Source organism: Neopelma chrysocephalum, unplaced genomic scaffold (assembly GCF_003984885.1).
Source record: "Neopelma chrysocephalum unplaced genomic scaffold, ASM398488v2 Primary Assembly neopelma1_64, whole genome shotgun sequence".
Lineage (NCBI taxonomy): Eukaryota > Metazoa > Chordata > Aves > Passeriformes > Pipridae > Neopelma > Neopelma chrysocephalum.
This window is the reverse complement of record NW_020897721.1, coordinates 7,671,747-7,697,942: the sequence shown is the minus strand read 5'-3', so window position 1 is coordinate 7,697,942 and position 26,196 is coordinate 7,671,747. Positions and strand designations below refer to the sequence as shown.

Here is a 26,196-nt window from a genome sequence, read left to right as displayed (position 1 = left end):
GACACTTTAATTCTATTTTAGGTACAGACCCACAAAAAGCAGCCCACAGAAATAATAATGCTGTATCACAGCGGCTGAAAAAGTCCCTCCAAGTAAAAAGGAAAAAAATCCTGTACTTTAAACACAAAGTAACTATGACAACAGAGCATATGATACTTGTTTCTCCATCACTGGGAAATGCTGCATAGTTTTCAGTTTCAGCAGCCAAAAGACCATGGTCTGCCACTTGTTCAAACATGCTGGCATCTCTGGTACACATTATATCATTATAAAAACCCTATTTTGCCTGCTTACACATACTGTAACCAAACCTTTCCATAGATTTGCTTTTTGGCTGCCTTTACTGCTTTTCATCTAGGAATTGATTGTTTTGGAGGAACTCACGAGTTAAAGACTTTTGGGCATCCTGCCATTTTTTTTTTTTTTTTTTTTTTTTTTTTACAAAAAGACACTAAACAGTGAAGGAAGGGAACTTGCTGGAAAATAATTGCTTTTAGAAGGAATAGCTGAATTACTTTTCTGGGTGAGAAATATGTAGGGGGAGAGGAAAAACACAGTTAGGACTTTTGTATTCATTTGTACCAACTTTGTACAAGGAAAGCTTTTTCAGCTCTGAGTAACCTGGTCTGAGCTCCAGATGAGCCAAAATCTGCAACTGGAAAGTACCCCTCTTCTTCAATGGTAATAAAGAATATAAATACCCTCTGTGTGCAAACACACACACAGAGGCACAGTGTATACATCTCAGTCATAAAATTATACCCCTAATAAAGTCTGTAAAATCTCTTTTCATGCTTCACTTCTGAAAATCAGACTGAAAATCACACCAACACTCTTTCGAGGGCTAAAAATAAGAAGTTAAAAGCCTGGTCAGGCATCAGGTTTGGATTTGAAGGTTCTGCTGTGATACCAACGAGTGACAGAACACACAGTTACAGCAGGTGGAGCTATAACGTGAAATCTCTTAAAACATTAGGCTTGATTTTGCCCTAATTTCTAAAACATACCAAGTGGAAGAGATGGGATACTGGATTACATAGAGAGCTACCTTAATCTATACCCTGATTTTAGAACTGTGTGTAAAATAAAAAAAACCTTACATAAATAATTAGGGCATCTTCTCATGTACCTGGAAGATCCTGCTGCTTTCACAGCCAACACACACGTGGCCATTCCTCATTTGGAAATCAGAGGGTACTGGACATGAAAGATGGTATAAGTAGGAAATTTGTCTTTTGTGGCCTCTGAGACCCACGTAATTTTGAGAGAGAGTGTGTCTTCAAGTCAAATTACCTTTTTAAAAAAGTGAATGTAATAACCTGCACAGCAGACTAATGGAATGGAATTAGTTGCAGGTACAATGAATTAGTCCCAAAATAAAGCTAGATTTTGCAATAATTATGATAAATTTCCCCCTGTGGGTTATAGATAAATACCATTTATCAAGTGTCTACTGCAGAAAGATAAACATTTATTATTTACAAAAATAAGGTTCCACACACAGCCCGTTTTCACGCGTGGAGCCGGGTTATGTGTGCACCTGCACATCCCTCACTTTGGTGAGTAATACCTCAACCTGAGTGAAAACATTTCATATTTCCTATGTTAATGAAGTGTAATCTTTGCCTACACAACTGGCAGACTAATATGGCAGACTAATACACACTGGTACACTAATATGCTGGCTCCACCTGCGAGAAGCAAACTGCACCAGTTGTGGCTGAATTAAAGCCAAACCAGCATCACCCATTCCCTGGATATGAATGAATATGGATCTGTGAAAATGCTCAGGCTCTCCTGCCCAGAGCTGCCAGCAGTGCCCTGTTTGTTTTCTAGCCATGAACCTGCTCAATGGAATCACGTCCGCCCGGGCTCAGCGGCTTAAAATTCCTGGCACAGCTCGCGGAGAGCCCGCGGTGCTGACACGGATCCGATGAGACAGGAGAGCAGGAACGGCTCTCTGCAGTGACCCAGCTGAACTGCACATGTTCCGACCCTTTTTGAACTCCCCGGAGCTTTTGTTACCTGGCAAATGCAGCTCTAAAGCTGCTCCTGCATCTCCAGCTCTCTGCTCTCAGCCTGTTTCTCCGCCGGCGAGAGAGGGGCTCTCTGAAGGCTCCTAAATGAGTGTGCACACTGAACTCTCACTGAACTGAATTAATTATTGAAGATGCAGATGGAGCTGTCCAAATGATAAGAACAGCTCCTGACGTATCATGATCCAAGCTTTCATTAAACCATTTCAGGCATACTAATGGTTTCCCAGCGCTCATTACTTACATGCTCTTTTCTCATCGATATAATAACCCTGGTGCCCAAAGGCATGACAGGCTATGGAAACAGGGAAGCTGGAAGTTCTTCACAAGACGCACTGAGGAACTTCATACTCCCCACTCACACTTCCCATCCTCATTTAGTGCAAAGGTGCACACACACACAAGTACAAATTCTTACAAACTTAGAGCAAAAAATTTGTAAATTGAAGCAGAAAACAACACTGTCAAAAAAGAGTTGCTGTTCATTGACAGTACTACTAAACTGAGAAACATAAAAGTGATTTGAGCAACACGTTAAAAAGCTTGCCAAGGTGAAATTCTCCCATGCTACTGACCCTCAGTAAGCCACACTACAAATAGAGCTCTTCAGTTACACTGCACATGACATATTATTTTTCAGCCATTACACTTCTCACACTTCCTCCTCCTCTGGTCTCTCCTGCTTTCTCAGTTGGGACGATTAGAGGGCAAAGCAATTGCCAGAGAAGAATTACTCCCAGGAACTGTGCTGTGATTGCTACCTGCTGTTTCATATTTTTGAAGTTGGGAATACTGCTCCCAAAGGCCTTTTGCGTCTCAGTCCAAATGATTTGCTGGAGGATAATAATGTCACGGCCAGTAAATAATAGTGAACTATGTCTGTACATGGTCAATATGATTAAATGTCCTTCACCTCTATTCTCACTCTGACCTGGTTATGAGGAAGTGAAAAAGCCCTCAGCAAAGCCCAAAGCTTCCCATGTGAAATGTTATTGTAGAGCAAGGGAGAAAAATAGAGGTGACTTAGCAAAATACTCCCAGTAACAACACAAGGAGTGAGACACGAAAAGCAAAATTATCACCACACGATCAGACCTGAGGTGACTGAACTGGCACGAAACTCAGAACAATTTTCTAGTAATAATTACAACACCTGCAAGGAACAACTTCATGGTGAAAAATATTCTCTATCATACTGAAAATACTAAGTCTGTCTTTCAATTGCAATTGTAGGTTTAATTAAAAGAAGAATCCCCATCATTCTGAGCCGTGATTTAATTTGAATGTATTTAGAATAAACTCTGTACAATTATTATGGTCTATACTTAGATCTCACAAACCCTATAATTTTTCTAATTCAACTCATACACACATAAGTTTTGGCATCTACGCCCATGTATTTGAAAATATGCCAGTGAACTCTTAACAACTTCTAATTTGCACAACTCTCTTTTCCTAAGTGACTGCTCAAGGATTGAAACAGTTTTTGATACAAACGGAGAGTGAATCCAACCTAAATATACATAAGCTTATTTCAATATAATGAAGATACCAGGAAGGAATAAAGTACCTACAAAACATTGGCCAGGCACATTTTTGAACAGAAATTTCCACAATCAAAGTATTAGTTTATTTTCACATGAGAAGAAACATAAAGTACAAAAAGTGCTGAATCAGTACGTCTGGCACATGATCTATAAAAGTCAGAAATTTCATAACTAGGCCTGATGCATGTGCTTCAGCTGAAAAACCAATAATGACAAAATATAATTTCTGAATTTGGAAACTCAAGGGAACTGAAATTCTCTTAACATTTCACAACTCTCCTACTGTGTAAGGGCAGGAGAACAGGCATCTATTTGAACTTTCAAAAGCATGAAAACAAATAAATTCATCCTTCCAAACTATCAGCAATGATGGGAAAAGCTCTCTCTGTATATAGGTTGTGTCCCCAGCACCAGCCTTCTGCAATATTTTCCAAGTACAGCCAGGCTTTAAAGATACAGAACTAGCAGAGAAAAACAAGGAATATAAGATTTATTTAATTATCCAGTGTGTTAGAATACCCTTTTGAGATAATTATGCTGGATAATTAGCAGTTAAATTCTGGAATGTGTACAGAACTGACTCAATTGAAAGCAATAATAATGGCTCCTTTTTAAAAAACCCTGTGTTTAGTACTTCATTCATTTTTCATATGACTACACATGTCAATATGACCTTCAGACTTCCAGCCATTGGGAAAAAAATGGCTGTGCTGAAGTGCCACCACAGCTTTGACAATTTGGTCAGCACTCTTTAAAACTTTCTAAATATTTATATAACCATTGGTCACATTACAAATTGTTTATAAGCATTTTCATGAAATGCCTTGTGAATAAGGATGGTATTAACTTTGCTGTGAGGTAACCTAAAAGGACAAGTAAAAACAAAGTTCTTACCAGAATAATAAAGGTAACAGGTCCAATGAAACTCCAGATAAAATAGTTATCTACATGGAGCCAGCAACTATGACGGAAAAAAAAGAATGAAAAGTGAACAGCTGCATTAGCACCTCCATCCAATAAATGCAAAGTGCAAAAATACTTCCTAACTGAACATTTTGCCAATAAAAAATGATAAACATTGCACAGTACCACTTAATCCATGGGCAATTCCTAACCTGAAACTCTTCTGATGAGCCCTGTACAACAGCACTACTGAACCTGAGAACATCCTCAGGAACAGGGAATGTATGAGGAGAAAGAAAACCCAAAGGAGCTCTGTCCTTGCAGTCAGTTTTGGTGACAGGTGCTATCATGGACTAATGAACCAACATCAGGAGGGATTTTTTACAGGCTTCCCATGTAACCTTCAAAATCTGCTTTTAACTCTATATCACACGAGAAGTGCTCACTCCCAAGGAATATGAGACAGAAAATGTTCAGATGCCACGTTTTGCTGAGAAACAATATGGTATAAATAAAATGCCCCATCTGGGAGTTGAACAGTAGAGAAGGAACACATAAGATACCAGACTAAATGACGTGTAAACCTATTAGGGCCAACTTCACTTAGCAATTCATTTTTCATGCAGCCCAGTTCCCTGCTGAATTGCTCTTATTTGTCTTTCATCAGTAGCAAAATCAAGCAGCTTTCTTGTAGTCAACAGTATCTTCCCATTCTGTAACTAATTTTATCAAAGGACAAAATAAACACTCCTGAAAGGCAAATTCATGCCTCCAGCAACTCAGATCCTCAGAAATGTTTTCTGTCTACCTTCTGTCACTTCCTATATATATCTGTGTTTTTGTAAATAGAAGGCAGTGGCTAAATTTTAATCCCACTCTACTGGCCTGATAAAATATTATCAAAATAAAACATATGGGTCGGAATATTGTACTGTCATAATTCAGGATGAGAGAGAGCTAGAGGGGCAGCTGAACAAAGACATCTAATGAAGCATTAGCTTAAAACTGGGTGGTTAGGCTTGTCAGATACTCTGAGAAATTTTACTTAATATACATTTGAGGACAAAAAGTTATTTACTTTTTCAATTTGTTTCAGGTCAATCTTTTGTGTTAAAAGAAAGACCATAATTTAGAACCGGCCTCTCCAGAGCACAAATCCCCTGAACCTCGAGAATTACAAAAGACTTGATTGTAATTTGTGCACAGCATTGCCATTCTCTTCCCAATAAAGCTTTCAGATGGTATTTTAGTCTGTCAGGGTCTCTCTGACAGCTAATAGGCTTTAAAAACTTATTCACTTGAAAAACACTCAGGTCACTTGCAATTACTTACGCTTTCTCTGTTCCGTAGCTCTTGTAGTCAATAGCTGCTGAGACACCAACTACTGTGGCAGGGAAGAGGTAGCCAGCAACATAATAGTACTTCTTTCTAGAATATTCACTTTCAAATACTTCTACTAACATTAGATAAAGCTGCACTCCTTCTAGACACATCCAGGCAAAGGCTGCCAGGAAGAAAAAGTGTAAGAGACCTGCAAATATCGGACATGCAATCTGCAAAGAAAGAGAGAGATGGGAATATAAACCACAAAACCTCCACATCATCGCCCCTCCAATTCAAAAGTGTGCAACAGAACAGCACATGCTTCCATAAGAAATCTTTCACAAACTCAGGAGCAATTTCCCTGCCTGAAAACATACGCTGGACATTGGGAAATACTACTGTGTGTTCAGTAGTAAATCAGCTGAACAGTGTGAATGAAAATAGGGAAATTGCACCATCATCAATTATACAGTGGACTTTTCAATTTTATAAGCAACTCATTAATTTTGAAACTGATATGGTTTTAGGACTTGCAGTTGACATGAGCAGTTGGTTCTAGATGCATAATGTGATAATGCTTATTTAAAATTATGAAGTGGCTGCCCAGAGATTTTTATCTGCTGTAATTTGGAAATTTCTACTGTGGTAGCAGAAATCAATCTGAATTCTCTCCCCACTAGCCAAATTCTGGATGAAACTATACTGAATTATTAAACTTCAACCCAAGGAATCGCTTCAGAAATATTTTCACCAATACTGCCAGAATACCTGCATGAGTGTGCAGTGTAAAACATCTGTAAATATATAGAAAAGGCTCTGTGCTAATATATATATATATAAAAGTAGTCAATAGCTGTTAAGACATATGAATAGAGAAAACATAGATGTTCCCAATATATCAACATTTAACATTTCATCTCCTCTTTCAAAAGTCTAACTACCTGCTTCATTAACAGACAGCTTCTCAAGTGAAAAGGAAAAGCATATTTTGGATGGATGTAAACACTGTTTATGAGTATATCTGTCTTATTTTCACACTGAGCTTGTATTTCAGCCTCGCTGTGTCAGAACACTGAAAACCTGCCAGTGTTGTCATGTTTTAATTCAAATCCATTTCAAACAGTCATTTCAGAGAACAAGAGCAGCACACACAGAGAGAACTTACCTTGTACTCTGTCTTATCGATGCCTATGAGGAAAATGAACTCAGCAATGAATAGGTTGATACAAAGGTTCTTGTGAATAGTGTTACGATCGCTTTGCAGGCCCCGGAAAAAACAGAATGTGAAGATGCAGATGGCCAGGCAAACAAGAGAGATGACAATTCCCACCCAGGTGATGACAGTGAGGAGCAACTCGTGCACTCCATCTTTGTACTGGAAATAACCGAGAATGGAGAAAATTAATGGGGGTCTTTATGAGTATAAACAAAAACCTGTTTTCACAGGTAGCATCCAGAAAAGTCACTTGTTTATTACATGAGATGGGCAAAATGTACTCAGTAGTATCTCAATCTCAGGTCAGCTTCCCAGAAAAGCAGGATTGGGGCAAGTAGAAGAGGAGCAGGTCTGAGAGAAGAATGTGACTATTTTATCCGAATCAGACAGCATTTTTACTTTTCCTATGTTTCCCTTTAAACTGCTTAGAAATACAGCAGACAGCACATTTTTAAAGAGTCCCTAGGCTCTGATGCAAAGAGAAGGGAGAGCTTTCCCTGGGATCTACTGTAGGTGTAAATGTTCTTCCCTACAGACCTGCAACTCCTCAGCAGAGAAGAAAGCAATGTACAAACCCACACTGATCAGGATAAAAGGCAGAATATGCTACAGGTGTAATTCTGGCTTCAATCTCACACCCAGCTAAAGAAGGTTCCTTGCTTCAGCTACGACAGAATCACTTCTGTCACCGTGGTTGTCTTTGCAGTGGCTGTATGAGAAGTCCCATGTCCCTGCAAATATTGCATTCTCTGGGCCCCTGACATCCAGTAACTGCTTTATATAGACAACAAAATTTCTGAGTATGAACAGGCACCTAAACAACCAGTGTGGAAGCTCCTTGACCTTCCTCTCCAAGGAGAGCTGGCACTTGTGCTCCCAGGGCACAGCCTGCACAGCTGTCTCTACAGACACTCTCCATCTGCACTGGGGGAAGTCTTTAAAATGGTTCTAGGGTTGGTCAGTAACTTTAAAACATGACTTGGAGAAAACTCTTCTCCTTCCTTTCATTCTCTTCCCGTTATTTCACTTGTAACCTCGTGGATGAGGAAGAAAAGTGCTACAGAAAGCAAAGTGCTTTGGAAAGAGTGGATAGGAGCTATAAATACCAAAGAAACTTCAGCAATTTTGGATCTTGCTGACAATTTAAAGTTAAATATTTTAAGTTTGTTCCCTGCCTGTGGCTGGAAACATCATTACCTACCACAATCTCCCGACGAGCCATAAGAATTGCAAAGTTGGTCAGGTGACTGCAGGCACACGTCGTGTGAGTTTTATTTGTGTCCACCAGTTTGCAGCCCTGTGTTGACCAGTATCCCATCATGGTCCTCTCTGAGTAGTTCCAGAAGGAGCAGTTTGCATTGAAATAATTGTCAGGCTGGGAGACGAAAGGATAACACGAAATGAGGATTTTACATCCTGAGATGGCAATAACAATCGTTTAATACTTGTAAAGGGTAATTTAGATTAAACTTTGCATGTTTCGGACAATAAAGTTTTTCATCAGCAAAATTGTGGACTGTGTTGCACAAGGAAGACATCCAGCTTAAAAGGGACTTTATAGTCTGAAGCACTCTAAAGTGTAGTCTCAATTACTGTAGGCTCCATTTTAAACAATTACAATTTCCATCTTACGATTTTATGCATGGATGGTACATTATAGCCATTCTTGCTTTCTGGAAAATTAGGACTGTGAATTTATTCTGAAGATATTTTTCCTGTAATTGACAATTTGAAAACAGGGTCTTTTTCCTTTTGATTGTCACCTTTGGTCAGGCCAAAGTCGTATGAACAGATATCAGGAAAAAGTTCACTCCTCAATGCCTATCTGTTTTGATGAAAAACAATCAAAATAGATTTATAAAAGGAGGCAAATTGAGAGGAAAATCCAACCATATTTTTTCTGCATCGCAGTAGTGATTTTTTACTTTCCCCATGTGAGACATGAAAACAGAAAGGGCCAAACTTACGGGCAAAGAAACACATCAAATAAAATGCCATGAAGAAAATATACGTAAATTTAAAGTATAACAAACCAAGATACCATACTTTATTCTTCACTGAATAAATGCAATTTAAAGAATTTGAATAGGCATCCATAAGGTCCAAAAGTAATGTTGAAAATCAAAAGTGTCAATAAAAATTGTGACATCAGGCTATCAAGAATCTTAACAGTTATTTTCAACCCTGCTCCTAAGGTAAGAGTTAATTTTCACTTAGAAACAAATTAGTCATTTACATCTTCATGCTGATTACTGAATTAGCTTTCATTAAGAATACACTTAAGTTCTAATAATCACTGAACCAGGCTCATTTAATTTTATGTTCACAGACTTAACTCGACTCGCGTCTCTGACCCAGCCCGACATTTAAAATTCAAATGGAAAAAAAAAAAGGGGGTTGTTTTTCCCGCACTGCTTTTCTCCCTTGCTGCTTTTCTGAGCTCCCCATTAACTGGTGAGCGTGACTCACGTCGATGTGCTCCAGGGTGAAGTGCACGGGGTCGGTGAGGTACACCCTGCTCGACTCCTTGTTGATGGAGGCGGCGATGACGTGCGAGTTGACGGCGATGGTGCTGTTCCGCCCGGCCACGTCGCTGCCCAGCTTGATGGTGGCGTTCTCCGTGCTCAGGAAACGGCCCAGGCTTTTGTAGATGATGAAAACCAGCTTTGCCGACCCTACAAGAGACAAGGAATCCCGTCATCCAGAGGGAGCTGGACAGGTTGGAGAGTTGGGCTGATTCCAACGGGATGAGGTTCAACCAGGCCAAGTGCCGGGTCCTGCACTTTGGCCACAACAACCCCCAGCAGCTCCAGGCTGGGACAGAGGGGCTGGAGAGCAGCCAGGCAGGAAGGGAGCTGGGAGTGGGGATGGACAGGAAGCTGAACAGGAGCCAGAGTGTGCCCAGGTGGCCAAGAAGGCCAATGGATCCTGGCCTGGCTCAGGAACAGTGTGGCCAACAGGGCCAGGGAAGTGATTCTGCCCCTGGACTCAGCACTGGTGAGGCCACCCCTGGAGTGCTGTGTCCAGTTCTGGGCCCTCAGCTCAGGAAGGACATTGAGGTCCTGGAGCAGGTCCAGAGGAGAGCAACGAGGCTGGGGAAGGGACTGGAGCACAAGTGCTGTGAGGAGAGGCTGAGGGAGCTGGGGCTGTTCAGCCTGGAGAAGAGGAGGCTCAGGGGAGACCTCCTCACTCTCTGCAACTCCCTGACAGGAGGGGGGAGCCAGGGGGGGGTCGGTCTCTTTTCCCAGGCAACTCTCAGCAAGACAAGAGGGCTCAGGGTCTTCAGCTGTGCCAGGGGAGGTTTAGGTTGGAGATTAGAAAGAATTTCTTTGCAGAGAGGGTGATCAGCCATTGGAATGGGCTGCCCAGGGAAGTGGTGGATTCTCCATCCCTGGAGGTTTTTAAGAAGAGACTGGATGTGGCATCAGTGCCATGGGCTGGGAACCACAGCGGGGTTGGATCAAGGGTTGGACTTGATGATCTCAGAGGTCCCTTCCAACCCAGCTGATTCTATGATCCTGTTCTATGATTCTATGATCGTGCCACAGAGTCCTACAGAGAGGCAGCAACCTGTACTCTGGTGAACCGCCGATCAAGCATCGCTAAACAGAGAGGCTTTTTTAGGCCGTGGATTTGAAGAAAAACCACCAGGTGCTCCTGGTCTTTGAGAAAAAGCCACAGAGCGGTTCTGTTGTGCTTTGTTTGGATATTTTAAGCAGGGGGGTAAGCAGGCTGTGCAGAAGTTAATGGGGTTTCAGTGCTGCGTGCCCAGGACTCACCGTTCCTGCTGTTCTGCTTCACGGTGCTCGCCGAGAGCTGAATCGAGTTCCCTCCTTTGCTCCCCTGAGGAAATTTCAAGTCCTGCACCTGGCCCTCAGTAATGAGCACTGCAACATCCAAAACTAAGCAGACCAGAGGGAAAAAAAAAAAGAACAGTGTTAAAAAAGGAGAATGCAGAGAAAGTCTCTTGGCCAGATTGCAATATGCCAGATGACAATCTTTCCCCCCGCTCTTTATTTAGTTTTCTCACACTGCTGTCTGTAAGGCAGATCTGTACTGCATGTTTCAATCACACACAGCCAGCTTCTTTAACTAAACCTAGTGCACACTGCTAAAATGACAGCACTTTAATAGTGATAACATGATATCAAACCTCCTCCTAGTCTGTGCCCCCAAAACATCCACTTAAAAATACCACACACACATTGCAGAAAAATGTTAGTTTTGAAGATCCTAATGTCTGTGCAGTATCCCCTGCTGACAAATTTAGAACTTTAAGTATTGATTTAGATATAAAGAGTTTTTTAAATAGTCAGCAAAGAATACCTAAGAATAGTTAAGCTGTGCATCTAGTAAAATCAGTATTCATAGCTAAAAATAATTTCTAATTCTTTTCCTAAATGTAATTCCGTATAAAGATTTATAGGAAACCATTTTATTAGTTATGCTAAAAAATAAAATAAAAAATCAGATGCCACTCGACTGTACTTAGGTATTACTTTTATAACACACTGTATATTGGGAAACTTTTGTGGGATTGCGATCAAACACTTGGGATGGATAAAATCATATAGGTGAGAGTGGACAATGGGTTGACAAGATGTGTGTTATATTAAACTGGTCTAACTACAGGTGTGAACTAGACTGACAAAAGGTGTGAAATTAGGAAATGACTTCTCTTTCTCTAGGCCATACATGTGTGTGTCCTGCATGGCACTGGTGATGTGTTACTGGGACTCCAAGACAGCTCATCATAAGCAGTAAAACGCTCAGAGAGTCCACTCAGCTCCCTGGAACTGCTCTGGTGCATCCCGAGACAGATCTGTGATCCTACCCACACTTCTGGTGCAGTTACTCTGATAAGGGACTGTAAAACCTTTCCCAGTATCCTCCTACTCAATTAAAAACTAGGCAGAGCCATCTTCTACAGTTACAAATATGCAGACACTGAAACGTGAACAGTCTAATTTCTGCACTCTCCTCCAAGTCTCTATCTCAGTACTCTGCATATTAGCAGACTTTCAGGTTCCTCGTACCTCACTGAGACAACATTAATCTCTGTAATAAGCTGAAGGAATTTTAATTTTATGCATAGCAATGATTTTTGCTTTAGCACATCCTGCGCAACAATATTTGCACATCTCTAATACCAAACCCCTTCATTTCTCTGTCACCACTCACATTCTAAATTAGGCTCCAACTATCTCCAGCTCCTTTGCAGCCTCTGAAGCACAGCTATTCTGCATTATGGGAGATGTAGTCCACTGAACACATTTTTACCTGAAGGCAGTCATGTTTATTATAAACATTTGGCCTATGTTCTGACTACCTAAAATATTTAACTGGCACAGTACGTTGCAAAAAAAAGTAATTTAAATTCATTAAGAACAGTTTATATATAACAGAAAAGCATTTTCTGCAGCTCTACAGAAAGCAGCTACCTCAAAAAATCCATACTCTGCCATTTAAGCACTCTTCACAGCCATGGGTTCTGCTAATGATTTTTCAACTTCGCAACATCTACTACTTTCCATTTTGTACTGTATTAATGACACTGAAGAAGAATGTCACTTTGGAGCACTCCCTTCTCCACTAAATGTTGTGCAGCTCAGCTTCAGAGGGTTATGTCGCTGTCTGGGGTATTTTTTCCTCATTTTGTAAAGCAATGCAGAGCACTTTGACTTCTGCTAGAGAAGAAGTTTACTCACCGATGTTTTCTGTGGGCATCGAGACTCTGGTTGGTTCTAAGAGATTATCAGCCAAAACAAAAGCCCCTTCTTCCAACGTATCAAGTAACATTGTGGCTGCATGGGCTTGCTCTGAAGAATTCATGTCCTTCCAGGACTCCAGAGCTTCAGGCCTGAGCAGGTTGTCCACTGTATCCACAATTGCCTGCATTCATTACAAAACTATCATTAGGTCTGATTGCCCCAGGCAGCTGGGGAATATTTCCAATGTTATCTGGTGACAATTATAATACTTAACTGTCAGAATGATTTACTGTGATTTAATGGCACTAGAACACTATTTTCAACAGTAAAATATTTTCCATCCTCTCGTTGGATTAGCATGAATAGAAGTGCAGTTAGCCACTAGCATTGTGTGGTCTCTAAGTGGTAAACATGCAGATTTGACTTGTTTTGTGCCAGATATAAAGATGGTATTATTAATGTGCTGAAAAATGTAAAAACAAATGCCAGAAGTTTTGCCTGGAGTTTTCATCTTAAAGTTAATGTCAGAACGTATAACTCCTATTTAAAAATACTAATGCCAAAATTAGCATTCTGCAGTTTAGCTAAAATGACAATACTGCTCCTCTGGAAACTGAGGCCAGCTAATGCAGCCCTGGCACTACAAACTCCCTGTCTATGACAAAGTGCCTCCTTTATTACAGGAGGCACGCAATGAAGCTGACTCAGTGGATATAAATTAGCCCTGGCCACTCTCACTCCCCCCCTCCTGCTCCTGTACCTGTTCATAGATACTTAAAAAGATTACCAACTCCCATTCCTGCACAAAGGTCAGTCAGAAAAGGAAATCAATAGAGCAAACAAGATGTCCACTGACTGTGCCTGTTATCGGGGAAGGCAAAACTGGAAAGCCAAAAAAACCTGCCACTTCAAAAAGTTTTACTTGTGACAACTCTATCATGTTTTCAGGTTCGTTAAGCTGCATATAAAGTAACAATAAATAAGGAAGAAGAATAATTCAGTGACATGATTACATTATTTTTACAAAATAATCCAATCAGAGTAATCAGCTAATCAATTGAAGGCAGGCTTTTACATTAATGCATGATGTAGCTGTGCATCGAGCACACCATGCACTGCTGGAACACCCTGTTTACTCTGTCCCATTTACCTACTCATAATGTGTCATTAAGCATATATATATAATTTGTTTGATCAATTTAAAAGCATTGGAAATGGAAACAGAAGACACTGTACAAACAGAAAGATGTCGGTCTGGAAATTCCACATCGTGCAAACAAACGAATACAGAAAGCTGGTCAAGGCTATTGTCAGAGCAAGATTAATTAGCCTAATCCATTTTAATATCCTCTTTCTGCCTGCATTGTGAGCCACCATGACCTTCCTGGCAGGTGGAAGATACTTCGAAGTGGCATTAAAGCCTTTTTTCTTTCTCTAATGGGAGACAGAACAGTCAAAATGCTCACACTGATCCTGCTGCAGCCATTAACTAGAGTGGAACAGAAACTGGTCTGCAGAGGCCACATTCATTAGTCACCAAGAAATACACATTGGAGCCTCTAATCTGAGGTACAAATGAATCCTCTGTCACAAAGTGGGAACTTGCTTCATTTGCATAGTGTAAGTCAGCTTTTGATTTGTAATTTCAAGAGGTTTATTAGTCTTATCTAAGCAGAGAAGCCCATTTGAGACCTACAGAAAATGACACCGGCTGGAAATGAAGGTTGTGCTGGGGATTCTCACATATCACCACACTGAGCTGATGGGGTGTGTTCCTTAATGTGACACTATTTTATTTATTAGGGCGTAATCTAACCCTGCATTTTTCTTCTGGAAAATGATCACCTGCCCAGTAATATTTCTGAGGTGCTTCTCCTCTCAGGCAGAGGCAAGTGGATGGTGGGAAAGACCCCCTGGCCCCTGTGACACAGCTGTGGGAGCAAACCCACGACTGCTCTTCTCACAATCCTGTTTATCAATGAAAAGGAACCACACAAACCTACTCTGCTCAAACCATATCTGCTGCATTTCCCTTTAGTATAAAAAAAATATTTTCTAATAAAAAACTATTACAATCATTATTATTATTATTATTTGAGAAGCTAATTTTTTTGCCTCTTTTTGTCAAATTTCTGCAGAACTGGACATCTCCCATCCACTTCCAGGGCTTCAGGATAAAAGACAGAAGTGCCCTGTACAGAGAAATCTCTCTTCAGTAAGAGTCTGAATTATTTTATTATGTTGCAAAGTATTTCAAAGTTCTTTTCAAAAATCATTCTTACATTTCATCTCAAGGGGTGCAAGTAAAAATCAGTATTTCATAAGTTTTGAAAAAATGTGCAATAAAATTTTTCAGAGCCAGACACGTGTGTTCCAGGACTGTTTTCTCTCCTTCACAGGGGCAAAGTGGCATTACTGGCACTGTACAGCAGAGAAGGAGTTGGCCAGTACAGACAACCATTCTACAGCTGATGGAAGGAACTGGAAATCAGGTAGCAATGTGTGACGTGCCTTCCATAGAGCCTGGTTAATGGGACACATGGCAGACATTTTACTGGTGAAGTCACAGAAATGTTTGTCTTTGCATTTTATCCTGAAGTCATTGAATTGCAACAATTCTTAAAACTGCAAGAAAGAGTGATTTTACCAGATATAAGGATACACAGAGAACAAAGCAAGCTGTAAAACGTACATTTTTCACGCAAGCAAATTAACTCCAAACAGTCTTTGATATAAAATTCTACCAAGATGAAGTAATTTCTTTAAATTGCCAGCTTTTTCCCCTACCCAAGGTTTTATCATGAGATAGATGTTATTTCCAATTCAGAAAATAACCCTTTCTGCTCTTTTAGTTTCAAACAAGTTGAGGTAAAAGACGAATAAACTTTGATGGTAAATTTTTTTTTCTGAGTGTTATACCTGTGCAAAGCCAACATTTGTAAAGTTGATATGGGGCACAATACACATTTATCAAAGACTGAAATACATAGGATCATGCAGCAAGATGATAAAGCGTGGCAGGTTGCTGAAGCAGGGAGAAAGCAGGGTGACAGCACAGGAGAGATACCTTAAGGTAAGCCCTGCATGTCTTCTCTCGTTTTTGGAGCTTTTTAGTAAGGAAAAAAAAAATCAGAAGTTAGACAGATTCTGGAAAGCTTCAGAAATAGGAAAAAAAATACTCTTGTTTTTTCAAATCCCGGTTTTGAACTACAGCCTGGACAGTAATCCAGTTTCTCTCCACAATGACCACAAAAAAAACATCACACAGGAAACATTTTTTCCCCAACTGTGGTTTAAGCCCAGCTGGCAAGTCCCACACAGTCCTGGTTCATCCCCTCGCCAGCACCACGGGGGGAAGAATCACAAGGGTAGGGGTGAGAAAACCCACGAGCTGAGATAAAGGCAGTTCTACAGGTAAAACAAAAGCCAGGCATGCGAGCAGAGCAAACCAAGGAATTCACTGCTTCCCATGGGCAGGAGGGGTTCAGCCAGCCCAGGAAAGCCAGGCTCCATCACCAACACCAGAACTCCTGATGGCACCCTCTTCTTCCTAATTCTCACCAGCTCTACACATGGAGCAGGGTGTGAAACATCCCTCTGGTGAGCTGGGCTCAGCTGTCCTGGGGTGTCCCCTCCCAGTTTCCCACGCACCCCCAACATCCTCACCAGCACTGCAGTGTGAGAACAGGGCTGTGCCAGGGCTGCCCAGCAAAAACAAAACATCTCTGCATTATCCACACCACAAACCCAAGGCACAGCCCCATGGTAGCCACTGTGAACAACATGAACTCCATCCCAGCCAGAACCAGCACAGCAACCTTCACACGGGTGCCCAGATACCTTCTGTCCAAAGAGTGGGATTTGTGTGGAAAGGCCAAAGGAGGAAATCCCTGTGTGGGCACTCGATCTGTCTCTGGGAAAACTATTTTGAGGGCAGCTAGGGACTGTAAATAAAACTATTGCCAAAATAACAGGGGAGTGCATCTCTCTCTAAAGGAGGATGAAAAAGAAATTCGTTTGTGGCTTGCTGACTCGGCTGACACAAGGAAGAGGCTGAGAAACACAGCATTTCCTCTGAGAAAAAGAGGAAAGGTAACAACACTTGCAATTTCCATTTAAACCACAAAGACATGCATTTTCTCTGCAATGTTTCTTGGAACATCACGCCAGAGAAAACATGAATTTAGATATGCTTTAGATATGTGTAGGAAGGCATTTTTATAAAGATCAATTTTAAGTCATGTCGGTGTCTTTAAAAGGCTAAGAAAGTGCTATTATTCTGCAGAAAGTCAGATCAAAATAAAACCCTGCACCTATGCAGAATCCCACTGATTTTATTCCACGTTCAGGGTTAAAAGGATCACTGGATAAACACGCTGACTTGTTACAGAATTTCTGAGAGCTGATACTCACTTCCCTCACACCAGTTATAATGCATTCCAGATTTTAATATGGGACCCAGCTATGTATTTTAGGACCAGTCAGCTATTGTGAATTATATCTTATTCCCTAAAGAAGGTAATTGCAACTTTCTGCTGTGTATTTACTGCTGTTTTCCCTTGTATGCTTATTCCAGAACTGTGTGCACGCAGGAACAAAGTACAGATTAATATTTCTGAAAGGAAAAGAACACAAAGCCCAAGGGCAATGGTTATCCCAGCGTGAGGAGGTGATGGGAGGGGTGTACCTTGTTATAACTCCTTCCAGCAGAGTCCTTTTCACTGGGCCGTAGTTCCTGAAGTTGAGCATCCAGAATGTCCACGAGCTGTTCCATCAGCCTCACTGAGGAACTCACATCGCCAGCAAACACCGGGCCTTTGGTGTGTTTAGCCAGTTCATTGGCCAGGCTAGCAGCATTCTCCCCACTTCTGATCTGAAATGACAATTTATATTATCTCAGCAGGGTCCCTTGTTCTGCTTGAGGCTCCTAATTCCAATTCCCCGTGCACCTTTGTTGTGGTGAAATAACCATTTGCACATACATTGAAATCTGTAACTAATTGAGACCAATAACGTTCTCTTTATCTCAGAAGATTAAAGGTTCTTAGATCCATGACACACAAAAGCAGTTCTTAACAGCCATCAAAACCAGAAATCTGACTGGGACTTCTGGGCTAGATCTGCTATTCATCCTCACTTTTATTTTACTGCCATTATCAGACAGTAAGAAATCTATTTGTTCATACCCGTGCTTGAGGCATTCAAAAGTCAAGTAGCTTGGTACTGACAACAAATTATTCAGTTTTCAGAAACTTTGTAAATCTCAGTAGGGAGGGAAAACACAGAAAAGTGGTTCTGCACTCTAATCATACTGTTATCAATGCACTCAGACAAAAATCTATTCATTACAGTGTAATTTTGACTGAACAAAACCCCTTGCTGCATACCACAGGTTTTGCTGTTTGATTTACAGTATTTGGTTTATCAAGCAAATACTGAGTTTGTTTTTTGAACATCAGCAAAGCCACTTTGTTTTCAGTAGTGATGAGAACGTGTAATCACAGATTCAATCACAGAACTTGGAGGGAGGGCACACCAAAACATGCACATGAACCCAACTGCTGGCCAGTGCTCTGCACATGGAGCACACACAACTCCTCCCGCTCTAAATGAACACAGAGCAATAAACACAGCTTCAACCAACTGAATTATTAATGCTCAGAGTTAAAATCTTCAATCACCAGCGTACACCAGATTAAAAGGTTTCAACCAACCTTCTGAGCCAGCTGATTTACCCAGTGTGAGGTGCAGTTGCTAAGATCGGGGCCTTTGGGGTTCCACATTCCTGTTAAGACCACGCAGAGATACGAGGCAGTTCCTACAACAGATGCAGAAAACTACAGTGAAAGGGAAACCATTTTTCTGCAGGCATTCAGGAAATTGGCTACACTCTGCTCCTAAACAACGCTAAATTCTGAATGCTGCTAATGGTAGTAGCTGACAACAATTGACAAAAACGAAAGGAAATAACGTCGATTACAAAGAGCAACGAAAAAAAGTCAGTGAAAAGTACCAGACGTTTTCTGCAAACAAACAAAAAGCCCTTGATTTTTCCTGGAGCTCATCCAGAGGGGAGCTAATAATGAGAAAGGCAGCTGTAAGCACATTTCACAACAGTCCTCAAGCAGCGCCCTAAAATTTGACCCGGATTCTCAAAAGTGCAAGCACGAGGTAATTCTGCGGCCACGCTCAAGTGACGTTTGCAGATTGACCACTGACCACTGCCAGCAGAGACTGCACTCTCCAAGTAACCCAAAAATCATTTGACAAACACTAAAAAAATGTTCATCCCGAGAGAGCTGCACATGGCTTTTGAAATATCTGCTTGAAACCAAGACACATTTTTAAAGGCAGTACCTCGTGTTCCTTTGGGGCAGGGGCGTTCGACCATCATTCCTCGCTGTGTCTGAGGCCAGCTAATCCCCCTGGCCTCAGTGGGTTCACAGAATCTCTCTGGCAAAGGGAAAAAGCTTGTCACGGGAGGGATTTTGGTTGTGGAGACGGGTGGCGGTGGTCTGGGTCCTTTGCTTCCTTCCTTTGTTCCTCCAGCCAGTGTTGTGCTCACGGGGCCTTTCTGGGATGTGGTGCTAGTGGTTGACACTGTGGTTTTGTACAGCTCTGCTGAAGAAGTTATTGTGACTGCTGTGGTAGGCACTGCATGGGGAAAATTAGAGCAATAATAAAGTAAATGACTTAGAATTATATATAGAAAAAAAAGTTATTTAAAAGTTATTTATGTAGCTTTAAAGGATTCTCTGGAGTCTCCTTTCCTTTATCTTAATATTACTCTCATTGCTATTCTGGGTGCTTAAGATATAACTGACTGACTTTTTTCTCTTTTTTTTTACCCCCAACCCACACTGGTATGACGTTTCAGCACATTCTCCAAATAATCTCTTCCGTAATAAAAACTGATAGTCACATTTCTAAAGGCTGAAAGGCAGTACCAGCAAGTTATCAGCACACAACAAACACGCTCAAAGCAATTAAAGATGACTTAATCACTTTTGCAGCAGGAACAACTCGACAGACAGGACCATTTGAAGCAGCGTGCTGTAAACAATGCAGGCCAGCTTCAACAGCAAAGGCACTGGGCTGGAACTAACGAGACCATTTTTTAAAAAACAGCCCCCAAAACTTCAAGTCACCCAGCACACACCTTCCAGGGCCATAATTATGATAACATCTTCCCACCAGCAGTCATTCTGCTCCAGAGAGCTGCAGCACGCCCCGTTAGCTCCCAACACGGCACGTACACGGTGTTCTCCTCTGTGAGCATCTGGGGCCTTAACACCCTCTTTTCATAAAGCAGGTATGAAGACACAACTCCTATAAGCTGGGGGCAAGGTTTCATCTTGCACAAAAGCCCAGGACTGGCTCAGGATACATCCCTTGTGCCCAGGACGTGCAGATCTCCTGTCACTAACCCACCCCGGGGACTCCTCGAGGGGCTGCTGGGGCACAGCCCAGGCCATGCCAGAGGGAATTCCAGCTAATCCCAGTGGAGAGAACAGTCTGGAACGCCTGTTCAACACCTTCACACGTGCACTGAGAAAATGGGAGTGAGCAAAGTAACTGGAACAGTTACCATTCATTATTTCCAAATCTTCATTAGTGTTCGCAACGCTTTACAGGCACATGAAAGCACAGGTTCCTTGTGCTGAGAATAAATAAGCTCATATAAAATAATTTTGTCTTTTTTCTTTCTTTTTTTTTTTTCTTCTCCTGCTAGGCCCTTGAACTCTGAGTTACTGGACAATGCAGCTTCTCTAAATTAAATCATGAAATAAAAACAAAAGAAGAGCTGTCTCACTTTCTTCCAGCAGTTGCTTTATAAGTTAGTGTTTTGAATAATATTAACTTTCAGTAGTTTGGCAGTTAAAAAGCCCTTTTCAAAACCCTTTTTCAATTATGTTTCAGTTATAACATATTAGAGGTCTTACACAGTAATTTATCTTTTTATTTTCACATGAATTTAGAGTGGAGTTTTTAAAGAGTAAAGGCAAAGATGTGCTTTTCATCCCTCTCCTGCTCACAAATGAGAAACTTCTCCAGAGAGCCCGTCTTCTTTTCAGTCTTGTTCTTGGCTGCTTGAACACAGGCTGTGTAATTGTGCTGAACTGGTGGTGTAGCCCAGCTCCTCCTGAAATGCTCAGATCTGTTGTGCAAGTGCTTGCCTGACATCTTGTGAAACTGCTCTATTTTCCTTTTGATGACAATGCACCCAGCCTTCCAGTGCTCTCCCAATTAACATTTGTCAAAAGCATTTGCAATCACTTGCACGAGTGTCAGGCAGTGCTGAATCAGGTCCTGGGGAACGGGGAGATGGTGGGGATGGAGAATGATGCAGGGACAACCAATTATTTCCATCCATCCCCTAATACACGGTGCTAATTAGTACATATTTAATCACTGCAATGTGTATTAGCATTGCTGCGATCACAACTCAAACCCTAGAATGTTTAGGACAGTTTTGTCTCAGGAATACCACTGTCAGAATTCATGACAACGTTCTGAAGTTCAGGAGTGAGGTAAAAATTTTCAGAACTTATTTTGTGTGCTGCCCTGAGCTAACATAATCCCACTGTCATTATGCACCTTTAGGTAGAACAATTTTCATGCTACCCATTAAAACCAATTTCAAAGCCTATCACCTATGATTCAAAAATGACCTGCACAGCATAGCAGTACTACACACTTAGAAATATATTTTTAATCTCACGTTTTAGGGGAAAGACTTCAAACCACCTCTCTCAAAAAAAAAAAACCCTGAAAAAATTACAGATAACTTCTAAGAGATTTTTTCTCTTGAATTAAATTTAAAAAAAAGGAGAAGTCAGCATATTTAAGAATGTATCAGGAAACTTCAGACAGTGCTTGAAGTCTGGGGAAAAAAAAGGTGGTTGAAAAAATAAGAAACAACTGAACGCATCACTTCTCAAGATTCTATTTTGGACTTTATGACCAGGCTTGACATGCTGAGGAGAAAACCAAAACCTCTTCTGCCTCCTCCATTTTTTTTTAAGAATAGGTGTGTCTTACTATCAGCTGAAGAGCAATAGGAAGCACATCCAAAGACTCAAATTGAAGGTAATTAATTCACATTTGTTCCATGCAGCTCCTAACAGCTGATTTAAGCAGTTATGCATGCTATCTGCTACTAAAAATGAAGACACCACTGGAGTAAAACTTAACACCTGTTTAAGAGTGTGATGTCTATAAAAACCATAACACAACTGCCTAGGACAGCAGGGGAATAGTAACTTTCTTTCCCCAACTGATAGTGAAGAGCAGATTTGGACAAGGCACACAAGCTATATCTAGTATCCCTTGCCAACAGGTTTCTATTCTAGGCAGGCATAAAATAAGTTTTAAAAAAAACTAAACCAAGCCAAATCAAAAAATTCCCCACCCAAAATACAACTCTGGCCTCAGATTTACAATTGTGTTGAAACGCCCAGATGATGTGGCACTTGTGAAAACACAAATGGTTCCACTCTCACCTCTGGCATCCAGGGAGTTTTAGAAATCAGCTGCATGGATTTTTCAGTTCAGTGTACGCTCTTAGGTACTTCAATGGATTTGGACATAGGGAAATCTATGTGCCCACCCTAATTTTCCAGAGGCTGTCCTACACTGAGCTGCTCTGTACAGCCATGGAGATCAGAAACCTCTGCAAATCACGATTTTCCTGCCTTCTGTTTATTGCTGCTGTGTGCCTGTTTTCATGCTTCAGTGGATGGCAGGGAAGACTCACCTAATTACCTGTAGGTTCCAGCTATTATGCTAGCCAGTGCTCTACTGACCCTGCCAAATCCATTTAGTTGAAAGCAAAATGTTTACACAGCCATTTAAAATTTTACACCCTGAAAATGACAACAAATATGACAAAAAATTAGCAAAATACCCATGGTTAAGAAATGTGCTATCTGGTGCCCATTACACTGTCCTTCCTCATACAAGCACTCTCATCAGTCTGTAGTCTATCAGATTGGATATAATAGTACAGGTGTAATTTATTTGACAATTTGCTGCACGACTTTGTGGTAGGTTCTTGGTGTTGCAATAGTTTTCTATTATTTCAAGCCCATGGTGACACTACTCTCCAAGTTTCTGTTCTGTCCACACTCACAACATCCATATTTTCCTGCACTGACCCAATAATAGCTAATGATGGGTATCATGGCTCAAAAGGGGAGACAGTTTCAGTTTGAACAGTTAGCACAAATTGGGGTGAATGCAGATGAAATCTCTCCCTAACACACTAACACAGAACAAAAGGATTTATCTCCTTTTTGTTACCAAGGAAACCTTACAATGTAATGCACATATTCACTTTTCAGAGGGAAAATTCCCTTCATTCTTCCAGGTCTTTTAACTTAAAATTCTTCTAAAAATTCCTATTTCAGCAAGGATTCATTTGGACCATTAGTACCTCCTGCAGAAAGAATGTACCTGGACACATCCACTGAATTTGCCAAGGATATAAAAACTCTGGTTTGTCTCAAATTTTTCACAGTGGCTTTTTGAACGGCCTGATGCATTTTACTCCACTTCTAAATTAGAGTTTTGATTTTTAAATGCTTTTTCACACTTAACCTTAGAAAACATGCTGAAGATTGAGATAATAAGGATGCAGGGAGCAGGTAACACGGACAGTTGCAAGAGGAGAAAATGGTGTAGGTTCACAGCAAGGGCAAAGTCAACATTAGGTTAATTATAGTGGTACTTCAGAGGTTCCAACAGGCAGATTTAAAAATTAAAGAAACAACAGAGAAAACAAAGCCAGGTTTGAGGACACGGACGGGCCCAAGTTTTGGCACTGGGAGCAAAGGTAAGAGAGCAACTCAAGTGTGACAAATTCATCTTTCTTGTAGGAAGAAAGACTTGTTTTTGAAGCACTCTGTAGCTGGATGTTATGGAGCAGACAAGAACTGATAGCCAAGACAGACAGATAGGGAAAAAAAAAAAATCAGTATGTGTCTCATCTATCATTATTTCTGCCATGGTAACAGAGGGAACACAGATTACTGAGTTTCCCACAATGGTCCCAAGTTAACCACTTGAAAAGAAAAGGCCAAGGCTTCCAATTTTGAGACACTGACCTTCTGACACCATTAAATACTTGATATTAAAGTACCATTACAAACAACACTAAAAGAAGGTTCTTGTGGTAGGAGACCTAAAGAATGTTATCCTAACACCTATGTTGTTGAGCAGATGATTCAGAAACCTGAGTCGACCCCTAAAAACCCCAATCAAATCAAAACAAAAGAAACACAAAAATGCCCTTTATCAAATGTGCTGAAAAACTGATCTAATTCCACATGAGATAAAAAAATCCAAATGTTTTTTACACATATAGATCCTTTGTGTAACAATGGAAGGACTGATCTTCAATTTATATAAACTTCATGCTGAAACAAAGAGGAACTGGGAATATAATAGAAATAAATACAGAAGTAGAAACTGTACAGAATTTCTTCTTGCTTTTACAGCAGTACATCTCAAGGACAATTATGTTAGATAATTTTTCCTTTCATTTAGTCGTTTTTAACTACAGGCAACTGGCTTAGGCAAAAGAGGAAATGAACTGAAACAGATTCTTAGATCTGCTATTTACAGAGCCATACAAAATTAAAACATTGGGTATTGGCTTTATCTAAGGAACAATACCATTTGTGAATATATGCATCACATATTCAAATAAACCCAGCGTCTTCAAATGGCTTCTATATTTTAAAAAGGCCAAAATCAAAATATATTTAATGATGTCCCAATGCACTTAAAACCCAAACTCACAGCTCACTCAAATATTCCTTCTCTGCCTTCATGGGTGGATGGGCAAGCAGCTGAGAGGAGAGGCAGCACCCTGCAGGGTGCCCTGGACGCCTTCTCCTCTAGGTCTGGTTGGAATAAACCACTTCTCCTCCTGCTTTGCATGCAAGCAAGGAACCCAGGAACAGCAAGGGCTACTGGGGGATGCCCAAATCTGTTTCTGATATTGGCTGGGATGTGGCCAGCAACATGTACTGTAACTTAAGATCTTGGAGACTCTCACATAATAAAAACATCATGAAATGTCTTACTGGAGACCTTTGAAGGTTTACTAAAGCAAAGGAAGGATTCCACAAAGCCTTTTCTCTCCCCGCTCTTCCTTTACACTTTTCTTCCTATGCAATGATTTAGAGATGAGCTTTTGTCACGTTCACAGCAGCTGCCTGAACTGCAAAAGCTACTTAGAGACAGCACCTCCATTTTCTCCTTACTCCTAAAGCTTTGTAGAATTTAAAATGCACCTTCGTCTCAGTCAAACCCAGTGAAAAGTGCCGTGCACGAGAACGTATGGAAATGAAAGCTTTAATTTTATTTCTAATGACATAGGTGGTTATCTCTGCTGAGAGCAGCCCCAGAGCCTCCCTGAGGAAGGGACTTGTGAAGCTGGCCAGGGTGCAGCCACAGCTCAGCCCCCAGACCCCTGCAGCCTCACTGAGCATTGCCAGGGAGCTCTGCAGGACACTGACTGGGCAGGTCACACCTGGCTCTGGAGATCACCAATGTATTGGTTCCAAACTGGCCTGTTCTGCTGCCTCTTCCAGAGCTTTGTACCTGGAAAAGCTGCCTGTCCGTGGATATAATGGTGTGCACATTACAGAGCCTGCACTGCTGTGCATGAATCAGCTCTGCTGAAGCAGGACAGCTACTTTTCATGTGGAGAAGCCATTATCACTGCTTTTTTGAAGTAGAGAAAACGGCTGCTAAACATGCATACCAGTTAGATGAGAGAAGTGAAGTATTACCTTCATTGCTAAAGCAGCTTATCAACATTCTGTTCATTGCTGCACACATCTTCTGCCACAGAGCATTTCTCTTGCTATTTACTCTCCTCTGTAGACGTTAAAATGTGGCTGTGCCTGTTCACGTCATTTTTAGGGCTTTCTGCAACCTAAAATCCTGTTTTTATTGCCCCTTTTGACAGTTAGTACCTTTCCTTTCAGGCAGTAGTTCTAACTTCCAGTGAGCTGAAATGCATTTGTAAGGGACCCACTGAGAAACCCACTAAAAAGATGTCAGATAATCTTGTCTAACCCAACATCAGAAACTGTGAAAATAAGGCTGTGGAAAAATCCTTATGGTTGGTACTGCACATTAACCCCACACATCTCCTCTGGGGCCTCCCAGCACACACTGCTCTCCACTGCTGGCGCCAACAAGTTAAAAGGTCTGTGTGTGTGCTGTAATCAATTCAGGAGGCAGGTAACACCGGGAGGATGGGAACAGCCTCCTGGCTCAGCGGGAACCAACCTGCACTCAGCTCAGCTGCACAAGTCAAACTGACTGATGGCATAAAGTAAATAATTCCTCAACTCATTCTCAAACACAGAAAAGCGACACACTTCTATTTAAAAAAAAAAATAAAGAAAAAAGAAATAAAGAAAAAAGAAATAAAGAAAAAAGAA

The 26,196-nt window shown here is 41.0% G+C and overlaps 1 protein-coding gene across 22 annotated transcripts in view; it reads right to left on the bottom strand.

Moving 5' to 3' along the window:
• ADGRL2 (adhesion G protein-coupled receptor L2) overlaps positions 1 to 26,196 on the bottom strand; it is a 371,310-nt gene that overhangs the window by 19,321 nt on the left and 325,793 nt on the right. For 15 of the 22 annotated variants that reach the window (XM_027683316.1, XM_027683326.1, XM_027683319.1 and 12 more), the window contains 11 exons: positions 19,094 to 19,390; positions 18,451 to 18,554; positions 17,424 to 17,609; positions 15,804 to 15,842; positions 12,734 to 12,917; positions 10,805 to 10,927; positions 9,495 to 9,700; positions 8,227 to 8,400; positions 6,975 to 7,184; positions 5,819 to 6,039; positions 4,478 to 4,544 (listed from right to left, as the gene is read on the bottom strand). In XM_027683316.1, the coding sequence (XP_027539117.1) occupies positions 4,478 to 4,544; positions 5,819 to 6,039; positions 6,975 to 7,184; positions 8,227 to 8,400; positions 9,495 to 9,700; positions 10,805 to 10,927; positions 12,734 to 12,917; positions 15,804 to 15,842; positions 17,424 to 17,609; positions 18,451 to 18,554; positions 19,094 to 19,390 (1,811 nt within the window). The remainder of the gene's footprint in view (positions 1 to 4,477; positions 4,545 to 5,818; positions 6,040 to 6,974; positions 7,185 to 8,226; positions 8,401 to 9,494; positions 9,701 to 10,804; positions 10,928 to 12,733; positions 12,918 to 15,803; positions 15,843 to 17,423; positions 17,610 to 18,450; positions 18,555 to 19,093; positions 19,391 to 26,196) is intronic. The other 7 variants (XM_027683320.1, XM_027683321.1, XM_027683329.1 and 4 more) reach the window with 1 other exon arrangement.